Source organism: Acomys minous (assembly GCF_964271855.1).
Source record: "Acomys minous genome assembly, chromosome: 3".
Classification (NCBI taxonomy): Eukaryota; Metazoa; Chordata; class Mammalia; order Rodentia; family Muridae; genus Acomys; species Acomys minous.
This window is the reverse complement of record NC_140485.1, coordinates 119,549,596-119,571,745: the sequence shown is the minus strand read 5'-3', so window position 1 is coordinate 119,571,745 and position 22,150 is coordinate 119,549,596. Positions and strand designations below refer to the sequence as shown.

At 43.2% G+C, this 22,150-nt stretch overlaps 1 protein-coding gene across 3 annotated transcripts in view; it reads left to right on the top strand.

The window, feature by feature from the left end:
* Positions 1-585: 585 nt before the first annotated feature.
* IL20RA (interleukin 20 receptor subunit alpha) overlaps positions 586-22,150 on the top strand; it is a 44,720-nt gene continuing 23,155 nt past the window's right edge. The window contains exons 1-2 of one of the 3 annotated variants that reach the window (XM_084775827.1): positions 586-885; positions 1,699-2,053. In XM_084775827.1, the coding sequence (XP_084631953.1) occupies positions 1,960-2,053 (94 nt within the window). In that variant the 5' untranslated portion in view covers positions 586-885; positions 1,699-1,959. Of the gene's footprint in view, positions 886-1,083; positions 1,155-1,193; positions 2,054-22,150 lie in introns of those variants that run through there. The other 2 variants (XM_084775826.1, XM_084775828.1) reach the window with 2 other exon arrangements.

Here is a 22,150-nt window from a genome sequence, read left to right as displayed (position 1 = left end):
TAACTAGTTCATGGTTTGTTTGGTTTGTTTGTTTGTTTTTTAAAGCAGAAACTCTTAGTCCATTAAGCTCCATAATCTAAGATTTTAATGTGATAAATGCTGACAAAGGTGTTGTATTGTGGGTAAGTCGAAGAAAACACCTTTGTGATTGTGTTCATCCACAGATCTTTGGAGGACACACTGGAGTTTATTTAGCCTGAGAAGGACAAGGGATGTACTACCTGGAATTAGCAGATATGCCGAGAGGCTCTACAGGGCCAGCCCACAGACATACGTAAAGATGCTAAGAAAGAGCTCTAATGTGAACTTTGAGTGACAAGTTAAAACAAGATATGAAACTCTCTATTTCGGTGCAAACGAAGCATCAGCCTTCCTGGGGGACTTGAGCAGTCTGCTGCTGTGAAAGATAACTCCTTACAAGTGAACCTTGAATTAGCCACCCACAAGTACTCCTAACAGAGGACCACCGGAGAGGGCAGGATCTGGTGTCTCCCAACCTCTAGACTTAAAAGGTAGGGTGCAAACTATCTCCCAAGAAATAACAGCGTTTAAGTTAAGAGAGGAATAGGTATATGTCTGCTTGAGCCATCCCCTTTAAGGCTATGGATGAGTCATATTTAAACAGGAATTCATACAAGTCCTAACATTGCTATAAAATACTACTAGCATAGAGTCCTTCTTACAATGGTCAGGAATGCATGACGTATGAATTAGTAAGATACCAGTTTGTGGGAGAAAGGTGCGAAACACAACGGTTATCTTAACAGGTAGACGTCAAAGAAGCGAAAGCTGAAAAAACAAGACTGGAGATGGAAACTGAGCTACTGACTGCAACTTCCACTCCTCGGGCTGTAAAAACAAAAGAGCATAAGGGCTACGTAGTAGGTAAGTTAAATTCACAAAGTGGAGACTCGTGTCTGTGAGAATTGGGTCTGGCCAAAGAGGCAGATTCGTCCAGTACACGAAGAAGCTGGAAGCTAGGACCAATGGCTTCTGCCCTACAAAGACCTGGAGAGAATTACTAAGAGAACAGCAGTGCCCCCTACCGGTGGAAACTAGAGGCGCAACTGACAAACTGGACCAGCTTTAACCCTCCAGAAGCCATCAAGTGACTACCCAGCTTTAAGACACCCCGGAACTTGCTGCTTCTCTAAGTACCTCTACCACAAAAAGGGGGTTTATGAGTTGGTTTTGTTTTGCTTTGTTTCAGTTATTGAGACTCCTTTCTTCTTAAAGGGTCCTTTTTAGGGTCATTTTTCTTTATTTGTGCATTTGCAACAGGAGTCTATGGAGGATAGAGAGAACATGCCTGAAGGAAATGGCTAACTTGTTTTCGCGCTGTGCTTAATATTTACAACTACCTAGAAAGGGCCGTCCGTGGGGCGGAGGGGGGGGGGAAGAGAGAGAGAGAGAGAGAAATCTGTTTGCAGATTTTTCTCACACGGTTCCCATGTTTTCCTTCCTCTCTCAGTTGGGGGGCAGCCTCTTGCACTTGGGAGACTTCGGGACATTTCTTAGGTTTTGAGGTTGCCCCTCGCCTCCCCCCGCTCGCCCCCCTCCCCGCTTTTCTGTAAAATGCAAAGACATCTGACTTCATGTGGGGGTTGGGGGAGCAGACGGTGAAAGGAAATCCCGAATAAGGTAAGGCAGCATGCCCAAGAGTACGCCGAGAAATATGTATCCATTTCACTCTTCCAGCGTCTTCTTCCGGGATGAAATCTGACATTTCAAGAGATGGATAAGAGTGCTTTGTGCCGGGGTGAGCCTTTACCCGCGCTGACCTCCGTCGGACCTTGAAGTCTCTGGACTGAAACCCGGAGAGCCGCCTTCGGGGGACACCCTGCGAGGGTATCTGGGTGTGCGCGGCGGACTCTGGGCTCCATCGCCCCCGGCCTCGCAGTTGGAGAGGAGACCTGGGGAGGCCACGCTGAGTCCCGATGTGACCCGAGCTGACTGCCCATGCGCGCTCCCGGGACCCCAGCACCTGGCCGCCCGGCCCTGTCCCCGCTGCTGCCCCTGCTGCTACTGCTGCTGGTCGCTTCGGGACGAGCAGGTAGGAGGGTCAGGCCACCGGGCGGGGGTGGGGGGGTGGCGGGGACATGCGCCAGCGTCCAAGCTAGGGCTGGGGGTACAGGGGTCGTAGTAGCCCTCCTCAGTGGTCCAAAGCTTGTACCTAGAGGACAGTGACAGTGGCGGCTCGCACTGACACCATGGCAGGTCCAAGACTCCTAGAATTGTTCCTGGGAGGTCAGGTCGGAGCTTGGAAAAGCAGAAGACCCGGCTCCAAAGGGGTAACCACATCCCGTTTCCTGGCAATCGTGACACCTATGTACATGTGCTCTGATTGTTAAAGAAATAACAAAACCGTGTTAAGACATAAAGCACTTAGAGGAGTTTTCTCTGTTGTTTTTTTAAAGTTTAAACTGTAACCACTGGAATTCAAGACAGACTGGTTCACTAAAAAACAACAACAACAACTTTCTCTCTCTCTCTCTCTCTCTCTCTCTCTCTCTCTCTCTCTCTCTCTCTCTCTCTCTCTCTCTCTCTCTCTTCCTCTCCCCCTGTATAAAAACGTACTCTTTAAAAAAACAAAAACAAAAACAAGCTATCTCATACGCTACCCCTTAAGTTTTTTTTAAAAAAACAACAGCCACAAGGCTTCTCAAAATATCGATTATAATTACATAAAATTGATTCAGGCACCTGTGCTCTTTAGCCTGGAACTGAACAGCAAGTGGGGAAAGAAAGTTGCCCAGGAGACTGCAATCAGAGAAAACACAGAGCTCAGTACGTTTTCCGAGGCAAGAAGTAATGTGTGCTGGCCTCAGGCGATTGCTGATACAAAATTGTCTTTTCTAATTTCTAAATTTATGAAAATGTATGATTGCATCTTGATAATCCCAGATAAGCCAAATGTGAACAGCACCAATATGAATTTGTTCTTCGTTTTTAAAGCACTGTTTATTACAAAAGGTTTTGGCAGATATTTAAGTCAGGCATTAATGAAATCACACACACACACAAACACGCACACACGAAAAATTAAGAGAAGATTCCACATACAGTGAGTGTAATAGAGCCAGCATACTGATTTTGTTTTTGTTTTTGTTTTATTCAGAGCAATAAAACTTGCTCACTAACTGGACTAAGGGAACGATATTAGAAGGCAGGAATATTCCTAACAAAAGCAAAATTTTCAAGCAAACACACACACACACACACACACACACACACACACACACACACACACACACACACTTTTGATCCATGAGACCCAGCACTTCGCATGGGACCGTCCTCCACAGATACTGTCAGGGCTAGCAGGAAAACCAGTTAGAAGGGGCTGGAGAGATGGCTCAGTGGTTAAGAGTGCCACCTGCTCTCCCAAAAGTCCTGAGTTCAATTCCCAGAAACCACATGGTGGGTCACAACCATCTATAATGTGATCTAATGCCCTCTTCTGGTGTGCAGGTATACATGGAGGCAGAGCACTGTATACATAATAAATAAATACATAAATCTTTAAAAAAAGAAGAAGGTGCGTTAGTTGCTTAGATACTATTCCTACACTTACTGATTTAACCGACAGATAATCTTCATGGCTGCAGAAATGTGGACATTTAAGAGTTATACGGACATTGCCACACAGGGGTAAATAGTACTTTTAACTTTTTGGAACTTTTTTTTTTGTACAAAAATTTAGAGTTACACAGACAGTGTTGACAGGATGTGGCTATATGCCAGAGCACCCAAGGGAAACACACAACACACGTAGCATCAACACTGTCATTGACTCCTACCATTCTCTGGGCAGAGGTTTTAGCAGGTAGTTTATCCCAGTGGCCTGTAAACCTGGGCCCTATAGATCATTCCTGCATCTTCATTGCTCTGTAACATTTTTCTATCTATATCCATACAGACGAGGAACTACAATCAACATTACATAAACAGATAATTTAGGCCCATAAGAAAGTGAAAAACAATGAATTCCTAGGAAAATATGCCTCTGTTCAATATCCCTCAAAAACTCCCATTGCTTTTGGAATTTTCTAAATCCTGTAGTGTTCTGTGCAACCTGCTCCCACCTTTCTCTCTCTCTCTCTCTCTCTCTCTCTCTCTCTCTCTCTCTCTCTCTCTCTCTCTCTCTCTGTGTGTGTGTGTGTGTGTGTGTGTCTCTCTCTCTGTCTCTGTCTCTCTCTGTGTGTCTGTCTGTCTGTCTGTCTCTGTCTGTCTGTCTCTGTCTGTCTCTGTGTGTCTCTCTCTCTGTCTCTCTCTCTGTCTCTGTCTCTCTCTCTGTGTCTGTCTGTCTGTCTCTGTGTGTCTCTCTCTGTCTCTCTATCTGTCTCTGTCTCTCTGTCTCTGTCTCTCTCTCTGTGTCTGTCTGTCTGTCTCTGTGTGTCTCTCTCTGTCTCTCTATCTGTCTCTGTCTCTCTGTCTCTGTCTCTCTCTGTCTTTCTCTGTCTCTCTCTCTCTGTCTGTCTGTCTCTGTCTGTCTCTGTGTCAGTCTGTCTGTCTCTGTTTCTCTCTTTCTCTGTCTCTGTGTGTGTGTGTGTCTGTCTGTCTGTCTGTCTCTGTCTCTCTCTCTCTCTCTCCAGCCTTACTTTAATTACTCCCCTTCTGGTCTTTTCCTAATTCCAAGGAACAAGCCAAATGTCTAAAATCCATATGTGCAATTCCGTCCCCCTCCCTGCCCCGGTCCTTTATCTGCCCTGACTAATTCCTGCTCAGAGTCAGCATTCCACCTCAATGTGTCTTCCCTTAATCTCCAAAGTGGAAAACCCAGATTTCACAGGGCTTACTGGTCATCCTATCCAGTTGTGCCCTGTTTGAGCAACTCTCACTCCAGGAAAGTCATTACCCAGACAGGCAAGATGCCTCCCCCCACCCCCACACCTACTAAAAAAGTCCTTCCATGGATCAGCACAACACTTCCTCCTTGTTATTGTCATCCATTCTTTGTACTTATTTTGAGCTGAGAAGGTCCCATGGGATAAGGGAAGTATGTTCAGACTCAAGATGCAGCTATTACATTTCAGCCTCTCTGACATGATGCTGCACCATATCACCTCTCTGTGTTACTTTCATCGTATCGTCCGATGAGTCTTTGGCTTCTTGGGCTGACTCGCTACAGAGCTTGAGGGGATGGCAACCTCACTAAACATGAAGCCTAGACAACTTGTCCTTACATTGGCCATCACTTCTAAGGTCTACGTGGGCCCTCCTCTCATCTCTCTGTCTTCTATGAGACCAACTCTGGCCAGATTCAGAATTTCATACTAGTGCAATTTCTCTTGTCTCACAGAGGTGACTTCCTGCTTCCCTCTTGAGGTGAAGAGAGAGAGAGAAAAATCTATGGTGTAGTGTTTTCTCTAGAATTCTGGTAGAATTCTGGATGTCTGTGATGGCGGAACGGCAGTACAATCAAGGCCCTCTTCTGAGAGGAAAACTTTACTGATTTTAAATATTTTCTGTACGGAATTCGTCCTGCTTTCTGAGAACAGTGATCACCTTCCAGCTTGAGCCACCAAGATAGTGACTCTCACCTCTCTGTCCACTAATCTGATGCCAAATCTACTTGTAGCACAAGAGTATGGAAATAAATATTCCATCTTGCCCAGCCTTGTCCCAGCCACACTTTGCAAATGTTCTCCCTACATCAGCTTCATCCTTCCTGTTTTCAGGTAACCTAACAGGTCTTACAGAATTCTCTTAAATAAACAAGGCATTCTTTCTGAGAAAACAGATAACTACATTAATTTTTTAGGGCTGTCATAACAAAGCACCACAAGCCGCATGGCTTAAAAACACATAGCTTTATTGCTCATGGTTGTGGATACTGGAGGTCCAGTGCTGGCAGGGTCACTCATCCTGAGTACCAAGGGGAGAAGGGGGAAGGGGGGAGGGGGAAGGGGGAGGGGGAGGGGGAGGGGGGCTCTATTACTGGCTCTCTTCCTGCTCTCAGTCACTGGCAGTATAGACTTGTGAGCGACCATACCGTCCCAATCACTGCCTTATCTGATCTCGTCTCCAAGTGGCCACTTCTCTGTGTCTCTTCACATGGTCTTCTTGAAAACTCTGTGTGTCTGCCTTTGCGTTCGGAGTTTTCCCTTTTTGTAAGGATTTCTACACAGCTTATTGCCTGGAAAGGCCCTGCTTCCAGTTAAGAGCAGGTTGTAAAGAACTGGGCCGGGTGGCAGGGAGTTTCAGATTTATTTTTGCAGAAGCGTGAGACTGGGAACGCTGCACTGAGAAGGTTATGAGTAGATACGAAGTCTTATGATTTGCTTCTCATACCATAAACACCAAGGAGCCTCAGTGGGCTCCCTCCGAAGACTGATGGGGTTCACCTTCCCACAGCAGAGATGCTCTCTCCTCAGACTCTGCCTCCCATCTTTGCACTCACAATGCCCCAAAACTGTGTGAAGTAAAACTATCCATTTTATTCCAACCCAGCACTCTCTCCATTTTGTATCAAAATATATACGTTGCTGAGTTTTTTGTTTGTTTGGTTGGTTGTTGGTTTGGTTTGGTTTGGTTTGGTTTTTTTGAGACAAGGTTTCTCTTTGTAGCCTTAGCTGTCCTGGACTCACTTTGTAGACCAGGCTGGCCTTGAACTCATGCAAAATGTCTACTAAATTACTTCCTAAATGCTCCATGTATTGTTTTGTTTTGTTTTTTTAAATTAGTTCGTAGACTTTAAGTACAGAGTAGAATTTCATGTAGAGAGGAATAAGGGTCTGAAGTAGTCAGATTAGGCAAAATAAGATTAGTGTAATGTCCTATGCATCCATTTCCTGTTCTCAAAAAATTTAAATATATCCTCAGTCAATGTGACTTTAAAGTAATCTTTCTTTTGGGGCTTTCCATTCATTCATATTCCTTCCTTCCTTCCTTCATTCATTCAGTGTCATTCATTTACACACATAGGAACTGTTTTAGGCTCCTAACTGAACACGCAAGAGAACCTTTTTTCCTGTAGTCTCCAGAGAAAGGCAGAAAAACTAGAATGCAAATAGCAGAACTGGAGGAAAAAGTTTCATAGAAAAGCAGAACAAGATATAGGATCCAGTCAGAGGGCGAGGCTGAGCCTCCTGTGGGAAAGGTCTTAATTCACACACATAATGTATGAACGAGCAGCTTGTATCTGGGCTGTCCCTTGCAGGTTCCTGTCTTCAGGGTCCTCCCCAGCTGCAGGCCTGCTCTAAAGGCTGTAGGCTTAGGGGGCGGGCTCGACTCGCAGAAGTAGGTCCCTAGGGGTGGCCTTCGAAGGCCTTTACTGTCTGTTTCTGCTTTCTGGTTCATGGCAGGTGGATGGCTGCTACCCCTTTTTCTGCCACTGCAGGCAGAGCGGTTCCCACCTTCAACCTTCCTCATTACCATACATGGAAAGCTCTCCAAAATCTTCATCTAAAATAATGCCTTCCTCTCCTAAATTCTTATGCCAGGCATCCCTGTCACTATGGTGCAAAGACAACGAATACAATGCACTGCATCACATTGGTTCTACTTCAGAAGGAAAGATGCAACAACAGACAAGCCCATCTTAATAGGAAAAGAAACATTAAATGCTTTTAGGAAAATGCATACAAATTCAACAAATAAAGCAGTTTCCTGTTTTATTTTTATATATCACATCAAATATTTACATATAACATATTATTATAAATATATTATATATTTGTAAACATAAATACCTATAAGCATAAATGTTTATAATATTTATAAATATTAATTATATAGTGCATCAGATATTCATAATTAAATATACATTTAATCTTTTTTTAATTTAAATATTTGCACAAAACCAAAACCCACACTGAGTGAATTCTATATCTGAATTACCAGGTCCTACTGTTCGTTTTCAGATATATTTCTTACTTAAGAAACATGCCTGAACAAAGAAATAACAACATAGCAGAAAGGATGCTCTTTCTGAAAGTGGTGGTTACTGAACAGGTAGGAGTCAGGAGTAGGAGTCTGTGGTTATAGTCTGATCTCAAGGCCATTCATTGGCAGACTCCCCAAGTCATTGTGGTCTGCCACCCTCTGTAGCATTGAAACATTGAATCAAACCACAAAGGTTAGGTAAAGGCATGCCGCTTAAACTGTGGTTTTTAATAAAGGTGCCGTTTCCCACTTTCTGAGTCTTCAAAGGCCCTGCTAATTCTAACGAGTAAGTATAAAGTGGGCAGCTCATCGATCCAGTGTCTACCCTGTTTCTGGAAAAGTTCTAGGGCTGTCAGTGCAGCCATGGATTGGTTGATGCTCACATCTCTGAAAACTCAGGTTACAGCCACCATAAGCCCAGAAACCCCATGAGCACCAGAAACTGGAAGAGATGAGAGGGCAGGATTTCCTAAAGAGCAACCGTTGAAGACAGCATGGCCAGAAAACACCTTGATTTGAGCCGTCTAGCCTCCAGAATTGTGAAAGATGCCTCTCAGAGCCATCATCCTTGTTGTATATCACCATGACAACCCTAGGAAGCTGCCACTGGCCTTGGCTTCTTCTCTGTGAAGCATCATCTCCCTGGCTGCTTCTATGCTGACAATCTCTCTTTTTTTTTTTAAATATTGCAAAATAATGTAATTACCTCAATAAGCCAGCCTTGCTCAAGGCATGTGCAGCAAATAGGACCCTCGTTCATTTTATTGCATGTAGCTTTCTCAACTCTAAAAAGGTCTGCCCCTCTGCCTGCTCACTGTCAGAGACACCAAGGCACCAGTTTGCCACTACAAAGGAGAGTTAGTCTATAGCAGCAGTTCTCAGCTGTGGGCTATGAACTCCTTGGGATCACCTCAGACCATCAGAGAACACAGATATTTACACTATGGTTCATAACAGTAGAAAAATTACAGGAATGAAGAGGCAACAAAATAATTTTATGGTTGGGGTCACTGCAGCATTAGGAACTGTATTAAAGAGTCGCAGTATTGGGAAGACTGAGAACCACTGGTCTACAGAAAAGCCATCCCCCTCTCTAACAGGGCTTGGAAAGGTGACGACACACTCACCTCCATGGTGTTCAGTTGGGCAGTCTGAAATGTATCTGTCAGCCTCATTGATAACTTTCTCGAGACTTAAGACAAAAATGGAACAAGGCTTGGACTGTGCTGCATCTCAGCTGTCAAAGGCCTTTTCTGCATTTACTGAGATGGTTGTGTGATTTGTTCGTCTTTGGGTACATTTATGTGGCTCATGATATTTATGTACTTGTATATGTTGAGCCATCCCTCAATCATCAGATTTTCAAATTAAGGACACTCAGTGTGTGTGTGTATGTGTGTGTGTGTATGTGTGTGTGTGTGTGTGTGTGTGTTTGTGTGTGTCTATGTATATGTGTGTGTCTGTGTGTGTCTATGTATGTGTGTGTATGTCTGTGTGTATCTATGTATGTGTGTGTGTGCCTGTATGTCTATGTATGTGTGTGTGTCTGTGTATGTGTGTATGTCTGTGTGTGTCTATGTATGTGTGTATGTCTGTGTGTGTCTATGTATGTGTATGTGTCTGTGTGTGTCTATGTATGTGAGTGTGTCTATGTATGTGTATATGTCTTTGTGTGTTTGTGCATATATGTTTGTTTGCGTGTGCGTGTGTGTTTTAGGTTCACACAGGGCATTCCTCATTATAATTCATTGATACAAATGGGGGTCAGATGGAATCTGTTTTTCCCCCCTCTCTCTCTATTGCCCCTTTGTCCATCTTTTCCATTTTTTCAATCACTTCATGTTTTATTTCCAACTCTCAATATATTACTGCTTTTTCTGTTAATATTTTCACATTTTTATCTTGTTGGTTTTCTGAAAATTTAACTGTACTGCCTCAAGGATGGGACTAGAAAGGACAAGTTGTAAAAGGGAGGTGAAAAGTGAAACAGAAGGCCTGTGCTGATGTTAAACTGTGTCTATTAATTGAACTTGGTGCTTTGACTTTGGCCGTATTCTTTCTGTCAGAGCTTTCTGTCTGAGGCATATAATCAAAGATTAGAGACAGCAGCCTACATTTAAATCTCCACAAATACTATGAAAATCACTATTCCTATTAACACAGTAAAATGTGGGGAAATAGGGTGTCTGTTCCTAAAAGGCTTCCTTTCTAAAGAAGAAGAGGAGGGAAACAGGAAAAGGAGGGTAAGATGATCCGAGAGATGCTGTGACCTTGGGTCTGGGCCTGTAACAGACAGCAGAGCCGACTTGTTCAAATGAACCACAGCCTTTCCCAAAGGAGGAGGACCTGCACAGAACCTCTCAAAAGTGAGTTTACTAAATTTCTTTTCTTCAGAGTTGCAAGTACAGGCTGGCATACATGAATCTAGAAATCCCATTCGGTAACTAACCTGCATCTTTGGAGAACAAAGTGCAGTTTCTTTTCTTTTTTAAATGTATTCACATTACATGCCTACTGTTATCCCCTTGCTCTTCTCTGCCCTTTCCCCTCCTCCTTCCCTCTTCCACCCTATTCCCCTCCCCTAAACCTCTGAGGGGGCCCTCATCCCCCACTGTCTGACCTCAGCATATTAGGTCTCATCTGGATAGCCTGCTTCCCCTTCTTCTGTGTTCCCACAGGACACCAAGGGGCAGTGATCAAATCATGGGCACCAAATCGCAGGCACCAGAGTTCATGTCAGAGGCAGTCCTGTCTCACCACCACCACCCTGCCCCCGCCCCCATGGAGAATGCACTGTCCATTGGCTACATCAGGGGGTCTGGGTTCTCTTCTTGCAATGTCCTTGGTGCATCAGTTTGTGTAGGTCCCCTTTGGTCCAGATCCATCAAGCTTGATGGTCTCCTTGCAGAGCTCCTGATACCTCTGGGTCCATGCATCCCCCAACTCTTCCAGACAACTCACAGCACTTCAGAGTCTAGCTGTGAGTCCCAGTATCTGTCCCGATCCCCTGCTGAGTGAAGACTCTCAGAGGACATTTATGTTGGGCTAATATCCACTTATAAGTGAGTAGATAACATACATGTCTTTCTGGGTCTGGGTTACCTCACTCAGGATGATATTTTCTAGTTCCATCCATTTGCCTGCAAATTTCATGATGTCCTTGTTTTTAATAGCTGAGTAGTATTCCATGTATAAATGTACCACAGTTGAGGGACATCTAGGTTGTTTCCAGATTCTGGCTATTATGAATAAAGCTGCTATGAACACAGATGAGCAAATGTCCTTGTGGATGGTAGAGCATCTTTTGGGTATATGCCCAGGAGTGGTATAGCTGGGTCTTGAGTTAGAACTGTTCCCAATTTTCTGAGAAAGTGCCAGATTGGTTTCGAAAGTGGTTGTACAAGTTTGCACCCCAGCCAGCAATGGAAGAGTGTTCCCCTTTCTTCACATCCTTGTCAGCATGTGCTTAAGGTTTTTTCTCTTAGCCATTCTGACATGTGTAAGAGGGGATCTCAGAGAAGTTTCAGAAGCATTCGTCACCACTTTTAAGAACTTTAGGCAATCCAGCTGTGAAATGCTACACTGAGCAAAAACAAAACATGACGGGGCGCGAAGTAAGGGTGGATTCCGTTGTTGTTGTTGCTGCTGCATGTTCAGCAGCTACCTGTGAAAACACTGTTGCTGAAAGGAAGTGCGTCCCAAGTGCCGCAAGCTAAGCAGCACCATGGAGACAGTCATAAACCTCTTAAACTGTTTTGAAGACACCTGTCTTTGATGGGTAGATTCCAAAATACTCACTGAAAAACAGAAAAACAAGTCTCTATTTGAAATTCTACTTGATTCAAGCACGGACAGCAAAATGCATAAAAACATGTTTAAGCACATAGATTTACATATTGAGGTATGACTAAAAAAAATAACACTGAGGGTTGGTTTGGGTTTTTTTGTTGTTGTTGTTGTTCTTTCATTCTGTTTTTCTGCATGACTTACCCTTAAATCACTCATGCAAATGTAGACATTCCAGGCAGGAGTCTTGTATGTTGCGTTTTGTGGAGGGAAAACAGGAACAGTCATCCAAGATTCGGAACCACTGACTTAACTGTAGGAACTGTCCAATTAGGTGAGCCAGTGTCTTGGTTTTTTGTTGTTGTTGTTGTTGTTGTTGTTTGTTTTATTTTGTTTTTACTGGAGAGTAGGTGACTAGAAAACAAGAGCATCTCTAAACAGTCCCATCCTGCATCAGTGGTCCAGTGGTCCTTTAGATCACCTCCCACCTCTTATACACTCATCTTTTCTAACCACTCCGAGACCAAGTGCACCAGGAAGGCAGGAGGGTGGAACTCCAGGTGGACGTCCTATTGCCCTCCCCTCTCTTTCAACTGAGGGATGCTCATAGCTCATTATTACCATCATAGGCAGAGCTGCCACTGCATCGTTTTCCTTTTTGTCACAATTTAGGGCTCACGCATTCTCTGGGTCACTACAGCAATCTCTGTTCCATGATGGCTGATGGTCACGTTAGACCCAGACAAAACAGTCATTCTCCAATCCTATAGAGTGATGGGTAGTGCCCTAGACCTGGAATCTCTTCTCTGTGAGAAGGGAGCCTTGTGTGTGTTTCTATTACCATCACACATCGATGCCTGATGTAATTTTTTATTTTTAGTCCATCATAGCCACCCACAGATACCTCACTAAGTGAATTATATGATTGTGTTTTTCCACCACAAAAACTTCAAAGAAGTAGTAGTTTACCTGTTGACTTTCTTTCTGTCCTTAGAAGCTAGCATCTACAACATACAAAATAGGAATGACCACATAAAGTTTAATTCCACACTAATCTTTGGAGCATTTCCTGAAGGCAGTGGATGGGTATCCTAGCAGAGAGAGCTCTGCCAAGGACACTTGGGCTTATGCATCGGCCAAATAACTGAATTGCTCTGAGCAAGTCACCCAGCCTCCCTAGCCTTCCATCTAGGCAGCTATACAAGGAGAACCGTTACTATGGAGGATAATGCCAAGCTAACAAGCATTTTATTCAGCTCTTTCTTCGCCATACTCTGCCAAGAGCTTTGCATTAAGAATACTGTCCAATTATGGCAACAAGCCTATCAGGAGGGCTGATTGTTCCATGGTTGCAAGTGAAGAAATTAAGACAAAAAGTTAAACAACTTACTTAGATGTACAGTTAAGTGGTAAAATAGGCAGGCATAGGCTCCAAAGTGTATCCAGAACCTCTCTGACCTGCTCATGTAAACAGTTAATGGCAGCCAATGGGATATAAGAAGTGGCAGTGCCCTTGTTATTCAGAGCACCAAACCACTCAGCAGGTAGTGTGAGTCTTCCCAGGTAAGTACCGAGTCATAAAGTACTGTGTAGAGGACTTACTTTTCAAGGGTACTTAGTATGCAACTATGTGGGAGAGGAAGAGAAAGCAGATAATTTATTTCAAGCTAAATGATTTACAACTTGAGACAGAAAAAAGCCTCTGTTTGCAGCACTCTGAAGTCAGGCCAACGTTTCAGATAACCCACTGGAAAGCCGTCGTACCTGTTTTGTTCTTTGGAGATTAAGATGGGGCATTTATGTCTGTTACTTCCTGAAATGGGCTAATCACCCTCTGGTGCTTTTTGTACTCAGCTCCTTTAACCTTGTTTCCTACAGAAGCAAACTCATTCAGGGCTGAGAGGTTTGTTTTGTGTTGGATTTTCCTTTACAAGCCTATTAAGGTGAGGAATGAGTTTATGGATTTATGATATGGACCAGCTGCTGTTCTTTCTTAATAATAATAATAATAATAACAACAACAACAACAGCTGCTGCTGGGCCTCTGCAGGCCATGCTCCTCCCATGTAAGCACACCCAGGTGATTTCAAGCTATAAATCAAACAATAAAGATTTGGTATCTCGAGCTGTTGCACCACAACTGAGATCCTCATGTGAGTCTAGGGTCTGCACCAATGCCATGATTCTGTCAGCACGGCAGGTCCTTGCTCAGTTTGGCTCCCAACAAGGCATATATTTGTCACATGGTATATTTAAAGACCTTAAGATATGGTGTCCCCTGCTGTTAGACAACTCAGAGCCCTGTGGTTCTTTATTGTCCCACTTCAGAAGGACAGAGTGGGTTTGGACATCTGGGAACATTTTTTTTTTCTAGGCAAGGCTGGGCAGGATTTCTTCCACGTTGAGATTTTTCTAGGTAGAAAAAGGCTTGAGCAATTTGGTCCCACATAAGACCCCAGAAGTGGCTGTATTTGGCCCCTCCTCGTCTTGGTCTGTTTCCTCTTGTTTGTTGAACATAATATCCTTAATACGGAAGTCAGAATACTGCAACTTCAAAAGAGGGAAATAGGAGGAATCCCAGAATCTACCCACCCTGGCTCTTTGTGTATTCTCTTGGAGAAATGCATTTTTTTAAAAACGGGAAGCAAGCCTTCTCACTTCTACAGCATAGCAAAATGAAAATAACTTATTCTCAAGTAAAAAATATTTGTTTTCCGGGTGTGGTGGCACACGCCTATGATCCCAGCACTCAGGGAGGCAGAGGCAGGTAGATCTCTGAGTTCTAGGCCAGCCTGTTCTCCAAAGTGAGTCCAGGACATCCAAGGCTACACAGAGAAACCCTGTGTGTGTGTGTGTGTGTGTATGTGTGTGTGTGTGTGTGTGTGTGTTATACATTTCTCTGTCTCTGTCTCTCTGTCTCTCTCTGTCTCTCTGTCTCTGTCTCTCTCTGTCTCTGTCTCTGTCTCTCTCTGTCTCTGTCTCTCTGTCTCTGTCTCTCTCTGTCTCTGTCTCTGTCTCTCTCTGTCTCTGTCTCTGTGTCTCTCTGTCTCTGTCTCTCTGTCTCTGTCTCTGTCTCTCTCTGTCTCTCTCTGTCTCTCTGTCTCTCTCTGTCTCTGTCTCTGTGTCTCTCTGTCTCTCTCTGTCGCTGTCTCTGTCTCTGTCTCTGTCTCTGTCTCTCTCTCTCTCTCTCTCTCTCTCTCTCTTACACACACACACACACACACACACACACACGGGTCTAGGTTAGGTGCCCCTTCTGAGCTGCCCCCACATAGGTGGTACGAACTGAACTCTAGTCCTCTTCAAAAACCCCAAATGCTCTCATCTGCTGAGCCATCTCCCCAGCCATTAAGTAATGGTTTGAGTAATAGCTTTGAGATCAAGAGGAAAATGTCAAATGTCATTCTCCTATACCTAGACAACAGCATCCCAGATAACTCTTAGAAACAATGTAACAGCCACATTTTTTTTAAAAAAAAAAAAACCTACTTAACAAACCCAGGCATAGTTGTGAACGCCTATAGCCCCACCTGTTCTGTAGGGTGAAGCCCCAGGATTGCTAAAACAATCCTTTTGCTTTGTTTGTCACCAACCAAGACAACTTAGAAACACTGTTTCAATTTTTAAAAATATATTTAAAAGGATTGAAGTTGTATCTCCTGGCACTTGCCTAACCGTAAAGCCTAGTGTTCAACCCCAACTACCACACTGCCAGCCAGTCAATCAGCTTCCACTAATGAAATTGCCTTAGACTTGGATGTTGAAGGTCTGTTTCCATTTTCTTCTCAGAGGACTCAAGTGCAGGCATAGGACTCCTTTTTTTGGATCTGTTTTGTAAACTGAGTTGAGCCCGGTGTCACCTTCAAAAGGACAAGTGTCCTCACCTGCTCAGGATGCTATAAAAGACACCACAGACAGGGGGCTTCTAAAAAGCAGAAATTAATTTCTTATAGCTTTTGAGAAATTTCTAGCTCTGGGGCTAGAAATGCCAAGATCAAGATGCAAGTAGATCTGGTGACAGCTCACTTCCCAATGCACAGTCCATTTTCTTAGCATCAAAGGGATCTCTTCGGGGTCTTTAAAAAGAAAAGGACATCAATAAAATCCACGCGGCCATAGCCTGCATAACCGCTTCTCCCTAGCTCCATTTTCATATATAGCTTTGAGCATTCAAGTTTGGCATATGAATGAGAACACATTTGGCACCAACGCATAAGATGAGGAAAATAAGCACTGAGAGGGACACACATACCAATGAGTTAGCTCACAAGTATAAGCAATCAGCTTTTATTTTGAAGTTCATTAAGTTGACAGAACCTTCCTTACGGATCCCTTACAGCTTTGTTGAGATGGGTATCTTTTTAATCTCTAAAACTCAAAGAGATCTAGCCCTACATTAGTTAAGAAAATCAAAAGGGAGCCCAGAGTTCCAGCACTTTCCGTGGGTGTTAAGAGTTCCACATTCTCTCTAAAGACCAGTTTCCACACAGATGCCTATAACTGTGAATGTCCAATGGCATGAAGACCACATGTGAGCTATAGAACGCCACACCATAATAATATTGCTTTAATATATATTAAATACATATATATATATATATATATATATATATATATATATATATATATCACAAATTGATACTCAGTAAGTGATGCACAGACAACATAATGGGAATGTTTCAATTCCAAAAGAAATAGCAGACGGAGAGCACTAATAGCTAAGGACACAAAAGAGCAGACTGATTTCTGGCATAGAAGGTGATTAGATATGGCTGGTGAAGTTGGCGCATTTGAGAAAACAGAGAGACCAGGGCTAGCCATGAAGGATCTATATACCAGGGTCAGTAGTGATGGTCCAGTACCCCTGGACCTGTAACCCTGTGTCCTGATTCAGCAGGGTTAGAATTAAGGGTGTGGTATCTGTAATTTATTAGAGAATCAGAGCTGTGTTGTCCAGGCCATAGTCTATGGGGAAAGTGCTGTTTTTCTTACCCTTAAGTTGGTGAGTAGCTCCTGTTAGCAACATGGATGAGACTTATTTTTACTTTAATATTGATTAGGTTATCTTAGAAGTAGGAGGTTAGAAAAGTAACTCATTCCAACTGGGGTGTTTATTCGAGGGGCGGGGCGGGGGGAACTCTTTCTAGTTTCCAAACTTGAAACTTTTGCCTAAAATTTTATACTTGTTTTAATCACAAGAGAATTACTAATTATCACATTACCTTTCATTTGGGGGGGATGTACACAGGTGTGAGTTTGTGGGGTTCATGTACACATGTGTATGCGCACATATGGAGACTGTCTACCTTATTGATGGAGATAGAATTTCTCATTGGCACCTGGCTTCATCAGTTAAGGCAGGCTGGCTAGCCAACAAGCCTGATAGAAAGAACTTGTCTTTTACATAGCTGTTGGGGATTGAACTTGGTGTCTTGTGCTTGTATGGCTAAGCCCTTTACTGAGTGAGCTATCTCCTACCTCATGTTTTTATTTTTCAAATAATTTTCTTTTTTAAGTGTTATTCCTGGTATTATTATTATTATTATTATTATTATTATTATTATTATTATTATTATTATTATTATTATTATTATTCCATTGAAACAAGCAAAGGGACAGTGGTTCCTTGATACATCTTCATTTGTTCATCACACAGTGCTCTGCTAGGGAAACTGGCGCAGCTCTACTTGAGGTGTTGGTCCTTTGCCACCCCAAGCCTGCATCATGGTGTAAGCCATGCCTGCTTCCTGGGCTGATGCTATGATAATCTCACTGGTCTCCACTTCTATTCAGTGCAGCCCCTTTAAGCCTCTAGTCAAACCTCACTCCAGAGTGAAGTCATCCACTTGGATATATACAGAGACTTATGGCATCTCCTGCTGAAGACTGGACCACTTTCTGTGAGCTTCCAATGTCATCCAAGTGCCTCCCCAGGGTCTAGAGACTGGGAGGATTTAACGCCTTCCAATGTCATCTTGGCCAGGTCCCTTTCATCATATTTCCAGCAACATCTATGACAGCTGCAAGAGCCCTGCCTTCTTGGATGGCTTTTTTTTTTTTTTATCCCAGAGTCTCTGCTGGGAATGCTGCTCTTCCAAGCCTTCTACCTAAATCCCTTTCCAAGTGTGTTCTGTGATTCACAGTACTAACATACACCCTTCCCTAGTCTGGTTGTCATTGTGTAATTGTGTACCTGTTTAATTAATTAATAATTAATTAATTAACTTTTTGGTGCTTTCCTTATTTTCACTGGCCAGAGACTCTAAGAGGCAGACATCCACCTGATTAGGCACCATTAGATATCCACAGAGAGAGCCCCTGGCATTAACTCCAGAACATGGCTAGCTTGAAATGGCAGAATTTATTCCTTGGTAATATGGAAGCTAGAAGTTAAAATCAAGGTGCTCCAGTTGGGATCACATTCAGAGATATTGAGGGTTAGGGAATCAATGTACCTGGAGAGAGGAAGGACACAATCCAACACGTGGTGCCAAAAACTGAGTTAAATAAAATTATGAACAAGAATTTCTCACTCACACAATGGAAGTGGCCATAGTGTGTGCTATATGAAAGTCAAGAAGCTAAAGTTCAAAGCTAAGGTGAGATTTATAGATATATAAAGTTTTACTATAGTTTCAAATTAATAGAAATTTTATACTCATCAACTTAAAAGAAATTAGAATAGACTCAGACACAATATTCTAGGAACTCTTGCCTTTGCTTTCACCTCACTGAGGAGTGTGCTTCATGAGTACAGCTCCTACTTGCGTTCTTTAGGGTCAGATGTGGAAGGAAATAACAGACAGTATTGTGTCAGGAAAAGGAAAGATCCTCTACATACATACGTGTGTGTGTGTGTGTGTGTGTGTGTGTGTGTCTGTGTGTCTGTGTGTCTGTGTGTATAAGGTGCTTTAGGGTTCTTTTTTATTAATGTGTTGACCAGGTCAGTATCAAATCATTGAAACACTTACATTATCTTATATATGAACTCCAGAGAATATACATGTTATCTCATATGCTCTGCCTTCTCTTTGCATAACTGCTTTGGAAGTGTGGTAGACAAGTCAGGCCATAAGGCCATATTCTCAAGTTCATTTCTCTTCATATTAGCTGCACAGACTTGTGTAATTAACTTTTCTGCATCAGCTGCCTTACCTGTACAATTAGGGTGGTAACATCCTACCGTGGGGGGGAGGGGCTTCTGTGGAGATTGACTGAGATGATTGTATAAAACATATAGAATTATGTTGGCACGGTAAGGATTCTAAACCTTAGCAACTATTTCTATTACATGCTTGCCTGCCTTGAGGTAAATACTGTAAGATACGAAGGTTTGTACAATTTATATGTTAGAGTCTTGTGCAAGTTGAGTTCTGTGTACATAACAGAGTCTCTTAGCTTATCATTTTCAGCTGCCTCTAAAAAAAACCCTTATCTACTGAAATGAGGCCTGGACCAAGAGAGCAGCTGTGCAAATACTCATAACCCTTTGCAGATTGCCCAGACTCCGCTGTAGTTAGAACCACGTGTTGTCATTGACCAAAGACAAATCTTTAAAATTATAATTAGCAAAAGGTATAACCGATACTTATAGACAAATCGTTACCAGCCCACAGCAACTGATCAACATGCATTGCTGGAAACAAACAGTCTGTGAGCAGAGAAACAAATCGTTCTGTGCTTGAGTGAGGATCAACATGGCTTAATGTGCCCTGGTAAAAATGGTTTGGAAACCAGCAGGCCGTGTCCTAACAAGGAATAGATTCTGTATCCTGGGAAGATGAAGATATAAGATGTGACCTGCTTTGCTCATAATGGGCCTCCCTCCCCGGATAATACTTAGGTTCATTGGAAAGAGATGATCCAAAACTTATATATTTTCTGCCTAAGCAATAGAGCAAATAGTGTCGGTTGCAGTGACAGATCTGCAGGACTGGAGGCTGCAGCGTTCTCTTGAGGAATACTGAGACAATGACGTCTACTTGAAAATGTCTCTACTAATGCTCTGTACACTCTGAAACCTCGTCAGAATAATCACAGCTTTTAATTAAGCAACCATTTTATTTTTTAATCTGTCTATGGCTCTCATTGGTTATGAAAATGGTGCCAAGTTTCTGGTTTCTTCATTTGTGGGTAGTTTTTGTTTTTTGTTTTTGTTTTTTGTTTTTTGTTTTTTGGGGGTTTTTTTGGCTTGGTTTTTCAAGATTTCTCTGTGTAGCCCTGACTGTCCTGAAACTCTTGTGGTAGACGAGGCTGGCCTCAAACTCAGTGATCCACCTGCCTCTGCCTCCAGAGAGCTGGGATTAAAGGCCTGAGCCACCACCTCTCAGCTACAATTTGGTTCTTAATTTTCCTCATAAAGATAAATAGAACTAATAATAAAAATATTTCAAGGTTAGTGAAGCTTTACAAATGTAGTCACTTGTAACATTATCTCAGTCTCTGAGGACCAGGAGGCAGTCGAGGCATCTTCAAGTAGTTGTAGCTGAGAGAATCACATAAGTGTCTACTCAAGAAATCGCCCTGGCTGTCCTCATCAGAAAACCAGCCCAGGGCCATGGGATCTGCTCCTGTGCTCACTAATGTGTTCTTGGCAAGAAACGTTTAGTTGAACCAGTTACTGCCTTGACCTCTCCTCAGGACTGCTACTAAGTTTGCCCAGTTTGCCCAGAACAAATAACCCAAGAAAGAAATCAAGATAAAGTCACAGAGCATCCTATGCCCTAATCTTGGAAGACTTAGTTTCTGTCGTGTGGTGTTGGTTACACAGACCATCCCAGGTCTGTGATAAGGAAATCAGTGTTTGAGAGTCCTCGGGGACTGGCTACCATAATCTCGGTGATACATAAGATTTACTGTCATTTCCATGTGCAGGGCAGGTATATACAAGATGTACAGCATTTATAATGTGCATTTCCTCATCAACAAGTGAAGTGACTGACATGATAGGAGTATGTAGAGCCAGGGAGGTAGTTTCGTGGGTACAGCCCTTGCCACACGAGCCTGACAACGTGGGTTTGAACCCTAATACCTACACGGGTGGAAGAGAAGAACCAATTCCTGCACTGACCCTCTGATCTCCACACATGTGCCATGGTACATGCATGTCCACATTCACGTGCACACAAGACACACACAATAATAATAAATTTAACTTAATATGTTTTACTGTATACTATGAATTATATTATGTGAACTTCATACATATATACAATGTATTTTATTTTACTTTTATTTAACTAATTTATTCAGATTACGTCTTGATTGTTATCCCCTCGCTTGTATCTTCCTGCTCCCCCTCCCTCCCTCATATAATGTATTTTAATCACATCTACTGCCCACCCCTCCAACTCTCTCCCCAGCCCCTCTCCCAACTCTTCCTGTCTTCTTTCCCCTTATTTGACATATTCAGTTTAATTAGTGATGCCTGGATGCACATGATTATGGGGCCATCCACTGGAACAACATACCAGTGGGCCACACTCCCAGAGAAAGAGCACTAGCTCTCTCCCAGCAGCCATCAGCTGTAAGGGGTGTGGCCCTCCATCCACGCTGGCCTTTTGGCTAATTGATCTAGTGCATCCTGTACAGCCACCACAGCTGCGGTGAGTTTGTGAGCTCAGCAGTTACGTAGTGTCTGGAAGACAGCATCTCTCAGCTCTCAGCCCCAACCTCCTGCTCTTGTATTCATCCCCTTCCCCCGCCCCCCCGAGTTTTGCAATGCTCCCTGAGCTTTGGGGTGGAGGTGGGGGTGGGGGTTTCACATAGATATCCTACTCAGGGCCAAGTACTCACAGCCACTTATTCTAGCTCTTGGGCCAGGGATGAGTCTCGGCGTTAACCGCTGCCCACAGCAAAAAGCAGCTTCTCTGGCCAGGTTGAAATCAGCACTACAGATATAAATATTCAGAAGGAATTTTGACAACTTGGCCATTTACCAAAACAGCAAACATGGGCCCCCTCCTAGGGTCTCTTTAGCGTGTGCTCCTGAGACTTTTGCAGACAGGACACAAATCCTCTCCCATGGAGCAGACCACAAATTCAATCGGAAAGTAGGATTGTTTTTGTAACTCCCTTAACAGCCATGCTACCAACATACTTGCTACACACACACTACACACATACTACACATATGCCACACACATGCTACACACACACATAGGTGCACGAAGGCATGCACAAACACACGCAGGCACCTGCACGCATGCACCTTATCTGTCAGGTAGGTATTGTAGCCTGCAAGGTCCAGCACTGGGTGAGACCGTGGATGTCTTTTTGTGCCATGCAGTAGCATCTTCTGACACTGTAAATGCTAGTCAGCAGAGAAGTCATTTCCCTGTTAGTTGTAGATTGATTTCTTTACATTGTGCAACCAAAACATGTAGTGTCTTCAACTAACTCTGGAAAAGTTGTTCATTGACTTCTACATGTATGCTATGGCACATGTACTTAGTGTCTCTCTCTCTCTCTCTCTCTC